We start from the raw sequence: 8,846 nt of genomic DNA on the forward strand, positions 1-8,846 counted from the left end.
CAGGTACATACGCACAACAAGGAGCGGGCATCGCCCTCCATCCACATGAGTGGCGTAGCTCCAAACAGCAACGTAGCACAACGCCACCTCCTGGAAGAAGGAAGAACTACCCGTTTAGTGATGGAGGCTTCAGTGAGGATGAGTGGGACAAACCACCAGGGTACGACTGAGCTGAACCTTCAGCTGTGGTTTGATTAACTGCACTGCTTTTCCTGCCATGCCACTATCAGCTCCAGTAGTTAGTGAAGCACATGTTCCTGTATGGCGATTGAATAACAGAGTGAGTGAGAGAATCTGAGTATCTGAAGCATCTGTGTGTTTGTATCTCTGCGTGCGGAGCGATGAGTCAGGAGGTTAAGCCTTGTGAGGGCAGTCGTATCTACGGGAGTTATATAACTCAACTCAGAGTGGAGAGAAAAAAAATCAAAACTCAATTAATGTCTGAAATTCAGTAACATTACATTACATTTTTATAATGAGAGTAAAAAGCCTTGTTCAGTACTAGCAGGATTTCTTCATGTTGTTGGAATTCCCAAATCTACTGTTCTTCCCTCCTATATAGGTAAAATCAATGTTTTATAATCTAAATATTCTTATATTTTGGTTCAGTTGTTTTTTTATAAATATAAAACCACATCTCCAAATCAAAGCTTTCAGCAATATTTAGTGAATTGTGAGGAAGCGGTATGCTTATGTCATCTATTTTATGAAAAATCATTTCAGGCACAGATAGCATTACCTTCTGCAGGCTTTTGATGCTTTATTGTCATTGCATGTAATTTAGACCATTTGATTTGAACCTTATTGTCTTAGATCAAAGATGCGACACACAGCTGCTGTTTTTTCAAACATAAGCATCACAGAATAAAGTGGTCTAAGCAATAAATAAGTAAACAAGGTTTCAAACAAAGACAATTCATAACAGTGACATTGCAGAGGCAGCACACAACCTCTAAATGGTTTTGATAGAAAATTGTCCTGCAGACGTTTCATCAGATCATCAGAGGGTGAAGCGAGACACAAATCTGACGATCCGATCTGAATATCTGTTTGTTCTGTTTGGACAGTAGTGTTGTGCTTCTGTAAGTAACAGAACCTATTAATCATTTAGTAAGCTTGACTTCTTCTTCTGTTGTTATCAACAATTCTTTTGTTTTTATTATAGAAGAGTTTAAATTCACCCTTTTTTGCTCTATGTACAAATGCAATTAATGTTAATCTTCTCTTGTCTTCAATTCAAAGTGCAATTTATTCATGTATTAATCAGAAAAGATTTCAGCCAGGCATCAGAAATGATTTCTGCTTTCTATCCCATATCTGTATTTTTGTAAAACCAGCTGTGCTGCAGGAAGTTATTTCTTCTATTTTTTCCCCGTATTAAATTTCTCATAAGCTGCCAGGCACAAGAAATATATCACACAGCCTGGATGTTGCAAACAGCGCTGGACTTTGAGAAACTAATACTTTAATTTACATTAGTTTGTATTTATGCAGATTTTCCTATAAATTCATCCACTTTGATTTATTTACATGTGGGAAAACTGCATCGTTTTAAAAGATCTTCCTTTGTCTGCAGTATGAAAAGACTTTGGCTGCTGAAACCTTTCACACATTTGGCACACTTAACTAGAATTTCAAAACAATGGTTTGTAATAGCAGTGAACTATCGGTGCAGGTTGTGGTCCTTAAAACTCCCTTTATTTCAAACATCTGTTACAACCCATCACCACTGCATCTCTATTCTGACTGTGGTTTGTGCTAAATCTGGAATGTATTTATTTATCAGCATGTTCCACTGATTGATGGAATGAATTCATCCTTGATTTTCTTTGGCAGATTTATTGGCCAACCACCAGATGGTATTCTGCTGGATCCAGATGACAGTTTTTGGTGTCAGGCTCTAGAAGACCTGGAGACTTGTGGTCAGTCTGAACTTCTCCGAGAGATTGAGGTTTGTTGGCATCCTTGGAAAGATTTCACAACTTAGTGAACAACTACAAAGACTTTATAAAATCCTGAAAAATCCGCTAACATGTAATTTGATTTTAACTCACCAGTAAGTAACTTAGATGCACAAAATTAAGCAGATGAGAAAAATTGTTGAATTTTTAGGAGCTGACAAGATGATAGCTTGTTTTTTAATATCAAAGATATCAAACGTATTGATAAAATATGAATTTGTGTGTATGAATTCATACATTTGGTTGTGCAGGCTTCCATCATGACAGGAACAGCTATCAGTCTGGGAGTCGAAGGTGCCAACAAACCTCCAGCTGATCCCATCCTGAGCCACAGGATGAGCCCACTGCGAAGAAACTCTCTCCTTCTTCAAGCAAACCTGCTTCACCAGAATGCACACCTGCACCAGGGGGTCCATTTACACGAGGACATCCATCTGCATGATGAGGCCCACATCCACCAAGGTGGGGCAAGACTAAGAACCCACCTGTTCTTAGTCTGTAACATGTGGGTTACAGACCGTCTAAACCTTCTTTTTTAATTTCATTCAGACTCCCACTTGCATGATGAGGCCCATTTTAACCACGAGGCCCACCTGCACCATGGAGCCCACATCCACCAAGAGAATCAGTCCCCCCTTCTGCACCATGATCCGAAGCTCAAGGCTTCATTAAGAGTATCAGAGAGAACGTGGGAGTCTCGTCGGATCAAAGAAGAAATGCAGGGAATTTTGTCCCCAACGCCTCTGGAGCTGCACAAAGTGAGATCATTTCTCTAAACTTCAAACCAGTTTCTGCATTTTTAAAAGTAATGCAGCTTAACTCACATGTTTAACTGGCAGCAGTCTTAGTCAATAAAGATAATACAAATGGGTATCATAAGTAAAAAAAAAAAAAGTCATATTCTCTGACATGAGAATATGAAAGTATGTGGCAGTGAAGTCTAAGCTCAGGTAACTGTGAATGTAACTCTCGCAGGTGTCCACATTTCATGCAGACAAATAACACAAATAAAAATATCTCACAGGCTTGTGTTCTCCTTGACCAGGTAACGGTGATTAAGGACCCAGAGAGCGATGACTTTGGGTTTAGCGTGTCTGACGGCTTCCTGGAGAAAGGCGTTTATGTCAACATGATCAGGCCCGATGGGCCGGCCGACAGAGCTGGACTCAAACCCTTTGACAGGATCCTGCAGGTATGAAAAAAAAAAAAATAGTTTAATAAAAAAATAGGAAGCGATATATTTATCCATGCATCCCCTCGCAATTTACAAACACTTAGTGTCCAGTTTATGACATCAGTTTAATTATGTGCAATGCAACATGGGCGTAACATTTCAGTTTTTAGTTTATAAAGTATCAAACTATTTTAGAAGAAGAAATTTAATTTTGGTTAGTGTTTGTAGCACATATTACAACTTCTCAGCAAGTTGCAGGTCACAATTCTTTCACATTGCTAATAGTTTGGATGCTTTTATTGAAGAAACAAGACTGCAATATTAAAATGAGACCGTAGCTTACAGGGGAAACCACTGTCTCTGTATTTACATCCAGGTCAACCATGTCAGAACGAGAGACTTTGATTGCTGCTTAGCGGTGCCGCTCATCACAGAGGCTGGAGACAGACTGGAGCTGGTCATCAGCAGAAACCCTCTGGCCGGCGACACTCCAGAAGACAACAACAACACTTTAGACCATCCATTAAGTCTGTAACCAACAATGCAAACAAACACACAATCTCTTTAATTGCGCATTAACACTACAAGTCATAAATTGTGAACATATTTACTGTGACTGGCCTGGGAATAAACACAGGTTAGCAATAATTCTAAATATACAGAGACTGAAAACACTGAAATACAAACAAAAACTCCCTGCATGCATACATTCCATTTACAGAGTCGTACTGCTGTTATACAGTATATTCTTTATAGAAAAATATAAAAAGATCAAATAAAAATGTGACGACAATATAAAAAAATCACAACACCAAAATTTCATTAAAAAGTGTAAATTTCAGAAATTCTGATTCTTTTTATTTTGTTGTTTTAAAGTGAATGAAAATCAACTAAATGGGTCAGGTGGTGTTTTTTTCCTGTTTTTACAAAAATGCATGAGTCATGTTTTAGATTTTATATAATTTGGAGAAGGAAAACGTAAAGTGGTCTTTTTAAGGAGCATATTAAGACTGAACATAGAAGACAATAGATATTATTTATCTTTAGCAAATGGCTCATCCAGATGTCATCATGTGAGACGTTTATAATGTGCTTAAACACAGTTTCCCTCCTTTGGCTGAGGAACAGTCAATAAAAGCTTCTTTTGGCTCTTTTATGGACAGACTTTTCACTTTTATTCCATTTCATATAATGAATCACTAAACAAATCAATACAAATCTGAAATACTTCAAATTAGAACAATAATGACATTACAACTGCCATTATTTTCATAACTATTAAAAATCAAAAAGTATTGAAAATGCTCTTTAATAAGTTATTTTAAATGGAAGTTATTTTCTCAGTACTGCAAATAAATAGGTGTCCAAGAAAAAAAACTTGTCAGTATCAACAAATGAGCACTTAAGAGCATTTTTATAATATTGTGGACCTCTTTCCATTTTCATGCCTAACGCTGAGAAAGTGAAACCATCGAAACTCTGTGAAATCAACCTTTTCTTAACCAAAAGGTCAGAGGTTCTTGAGTTTAAGTCAGAATAAACTACATATTTTCTCTAAACATTTTAAAATGTCATCTCAAAATTGCAGTGAAATAAATGTCATTGTGTTTTATGTTACTCCAGCTGGACTCTGTTGGATGTGATGCCATTAGCAGCTCTGGGTCATGACCTCTGCAGAGAAACATTAGCCACTAGGAATGCTTTTTACACAAAACTCATGTTACGTTTTTAGGTTTTTAATTAAAAAACAGCATTAATTTAATTTAAAAAATTCATCATTTATAACCTTCTAAATAATGACTGGACAAATCTTTAGTGATATTACACAGATCAAACTCTTCTTATAAATGTGGAGCTGCTTTTTGTTTGTCTTAACTTGATGATTTCTCAAGCTGAGATGCGCAAAAATGATTTTGTCAGCTTCCTGCCACCAACTGGATTCACAGTGATTTGTATGAATGTGAGAAATGGAAAATAATTTGTACATTAGAAGATATAGATATGAAGAAACAGGTGCTAACATTTCATAAAATGAGGATTCTTTTAAAGCTTAGGCAAAAATGCTATTTAAACCAGATTCAAAGGCAGAAGAGGAAATAAGAAAACCTCATTCTTAGCTGTAGTTTCCATTAGATGAACATTTGTGTTCGCTGTTCCAATGCAAGTTAAAGCTGAAATATATTTTTAAAATTCCCAGTTTTTATGTTGATATTGGCTGTCTGTGAAATTTTCCATGACTAATGTGGTGTTTTGCACAGCTGTGCATGCAGCTGCAATGCTGTGAAAGATTATTTAATGCCTTTCAGATTGTAATATCCAAGAAAAAACTGTTTTCAAATGATTTTATTTATTATGGGAAAAAACTACCCAAACCAACCTGGCTCTTTGTGAAGAAGTAATTCCGCCATAAACCTGATGAACAACAGCAACAGCTGTCATTAATTGTTTGGGACAAATAGCAAAGACTTTTAAGTTCCTACAGATGATTTTTTACCCACTCTTCTTTGCATAGTTGTTTTAACTCAACTGCACAAGAGGCCTTTCCAGCATGAATAGCCTGTTTAAGGCTCATCACCTCAGTTGGATTGTTGCTTAACCCCAGTGAGCTTCAGTCTAAGGTCACAGATTTTCCCTTCCAGAATTTTAGAGAACATTAATGATTGTCATTCACGGTTCCAGTAATGACAAGTTCTCCTGCTACTGAAGAAGCACAGAAGCCCCATGAATCACAGAACAACGACCATGTTTTTCATAATCCTAAGTGTGTATTGATAGTTTTTTCTCCTTAATACATGCAATAATAATTTGAAACCTTCTTTTTGTAAATTCTCAGGCTATTTTTGGCTGATACTAAACCATCTAAGTTTCACAAAACCAAAAAAAGAAGCAATCTTTATGTGGATGAATACATTATCACTGTATAACTCAGCAGTAAGCGACATCAGGATGTGAGAAAGACACAACACATGAAACATGAAAGATGAATACCAGAACATTTGCATTTGTGCGAGAGAACAGAATAGGCTTTGTCCAGCCAAGAACTGGAAATGTTTGACAGGAACAATTACATCCTCTGTTCCTTTTCGCTGTCTGTCTCACTCTTTCCTCTTGCTGTTATGTAACACAGCACGGCTCCAGCTGCTCCCCTGGAGTAAAACCACGTGTGTAAGGAAGGTGGGGTGTATGTCCTGCAGAAGTGATACTTTTTCTGAGAGTAAATGTAGAGATGTGGTGTGTTTCCAGTTTTTATAATTTTTCTTTTTTACAGAGTGGACATCACACAAATAGATGTTGTTCATCTTACTGTTCAGCTGTGATGTTTTTCAGGACTCAGAGAAATTCACTTTCTCCTCTGAAACTCACATCAGACTCAAAACAGCAGAAACTCAACGCACATAAGAAAAATCTCTGCCAACTCTCCTCAATTAAAAGCACACAGTTAAATTTCATACTCTGTATTTTTTATGGAAAACTGAACAAACATGTCTGAGTGCATTTTATACTGTGAAGTGGCCAAAAAAGATCTTTAAAAGGTGGAAATAAAAAATCTGTAAAACAAGGTGAAATATGAGAATGCAAGTAAAGCCTCCCAAAAGGGTTTGATAGTTCTTGGAATATATATAAATATATGTATACAAGTATGTATGTAAGTAGTGTATGTGTGTGTGATCATTCATGCTCCATTTGCGTTTCCGGGTTAGTTTAAAGCCCAATCCAGAACCGTGGGTTTCATGTCAAAAATCAAATTAACGACTCTTTTTCTGTCATCATGTTTATTTCCACTTTTAGAGTTGATTCCTGAGTATTAAAGTACAAAAATAAAGTTGTTAGTTTATAATAATTAGCTTAAATTTACTGTGTCTTTGGGGGAATTCATATAGTTTTAACTGTCCTTGGGAAAATTAAAGGAAATCTGTACTTTCTTGTATCTGTTTCCTTCTGAACCCAGAGGACAAGTTCTTATATAACCTGACATCATGATATCATAAGCTGCACTAGGGTGTTCATCTCAGTTTTCCTGTGCCTTTCTAATGCAGTATTTTATATTTGTATGGCTTATCTCAGCATGAAATCTAAAATGGATGTAGCCTCCTCCAGTAATGTGCAGATTCAAATTCCTTGGCCACTGAGAGCCAGGTCAAGGCTACCAGATATTTTCCAGTTGTCTCCTGCTTTTGTTTTTTTTAAAATCATTTTATCTTTAGATTTTTTTTTTCTTTTATCAGCTCCTCCTTTCATTATGCTAGAAATTTTCCCTGAAGTTGTGTGTCTGTTGCTCACATGACTTTTTGTTGAGTGCGTAACAACAACCTGCTTGTCTGGTGATACTGAGTGTTTTCCAGAACGTTTACCACATTAACAGTGTGAGGTTGGGCAAAGTTCAGTAAATCTGAACAAAACAGATAGATATGGTGGGCTAATTATTAAACTTCATGACTGGATTTGTGAAAATTGGGTTATTGCTAATTATTGTTTTGTTTTGCTAACCAATGCTAATATTGGGGGTTTAACATTTATTCTGCTTGAGAGGAAAATTGAGCACTTTGAAAAGTAAATAATGTGTTTTTTGCCATTAGAATAAATGTATTCCAAAATTGGAATCACTCGGCTCTGTAATGGTATCTTTAGGAAAGCATTTGCTCTTGCTAACTGCTATTCCTGTAGCAAAGCTTCAGTTGTCCTTTGTTTTGAGGTCATCTAATAGCTGTTCATTGCCAAGAATCTAAAAATAATTTTGGTATCATAACACCCAGTCAGCTGCTCCGTGGCTGTTTTTTCAGCTCAACTAAAAGATCATCATATTGACTGGATGGAAATATATTTTAGAAACCAGCAAAATTATTCATATGTCAGGCCTGCAGCAAACACTGTACAATAAAAACACAAAAATCTGGAATTCCATCCAGTTTTAACTGTGTATTATATCATCGTTCACAATCTAGGTTACCATCTTTCCCCATGTTGACGTTCTTGGTAGCTACCTTCTTTTTAAAATTGAATGCTAAAAAAAAGAAAATTGTAATTGTTTTCTGCTTGTAATATTCTGACATGTTTACCTGACAATCCTTGATACGATTCTGGATTGGGCCGTTAATGGTACTATTGATATTGTGTTATTTTCTTTGTTTTTAATTATGTAAAGTTCTATGTAAAATACTATTTTTCTATAATACTATTACTCTTCAAAAACATGAAAAGAAAATTCTGAAGAAAAAAAACAAGATGAAAAACAAAATGTAACTTTGTTTTTGGTCATTTTTATTTTTTCATTTTGCTCATTTTCTATGAAACCAAGAGTGTACTGCTATACTTCTTTTTGAGAAGAAAACCAATTAAAAGCAAGAAAAATAAAATGTCTGCTTTTATGAATGTGCGGGCGTGTGTGTGTGTGGGGGTGGGTGTGTGTGTGTATGCATGTTTCTGATTCTTCCTCTTCATGTCTCCGTTTCTTAGCTAGCTGGTTCCAGGCAGGCTGCTCTGAGTATTTTTTTATTAATTGGATCAAATCTACATGGATTAGAGCCAGTGGCTTAAAAGGAGAAAATAATCAGTTGTTTGTATGAAATGCCTTGTTGATGATAACGCAAATAACCATCTTTAGATCCAAGTTATATAGAATACCTTTTCTGAATGCACAACATATAGAATTTGAAGCATATCTGCCACAGGAGAAGAACACTGGGTATACAAAAATTATACTCAAGTAAGAA

The 8,846-nt window shown here is 36.1% G+C and overlaps 1 protein-coding gene across 6 annotated transcripts in view; it reads left to right on the plus strand.

Annotated features, from left to right (window-relative positions):
• Positions 1-8,505, plus strand: part of grip2b (glutamate receptor interacting protein 2b) — a 241,637-nt gene extending 233,132 nt beyond the window's left edge. For all 6 annotated transcript variants that reach the window (XM_032549118.1, XM_032549115.1, XM_032549116.1 and 3 more), the window contains exons 20-25: positions 4-160; positions 1,837-1,951; positions 2,213-2,423; positions 2,511-2,719; positions 3,007-3,153; positions 3,512-8,505. In XM_032549118.1, the coding sequence (XP_032405009.1) occupies positions 4-160; positions 1,837-1,951; positions 2,213-2,423; positions 2,511-2,719; positions 3,007-3,153; positions 3,512-3,670 (998 nt within the window). In that variant the 3' untranslated portion in view covers positions 3,671-8,505. The remainder of the gene's footprint in view (positions 1-3; positions 161-1,836; positions 1,952-2,212; positions 2,424-2,510; positions 2,720-3,006; positions 3,154-3,511) is intronic.
• Positions 8,506-8,846: the final 341 nt, after the last annotated feature.

This window comes from Xiphophorus hellerii, chromosome 20, assembly GCF_003331165.1.
Source record: "Xiphophorus hellerii strain 12219 chromosome 20, Xiphophorus_hellerii-4.1, whole genome shotgun sequence".
Lineage (NCBI taxonomy): Eukaryota > Metazoa > Chordata > Actinopteri > Cyprinodontiformes > Poeciliidae > Xiphophorus > Xiphophorus hellerii.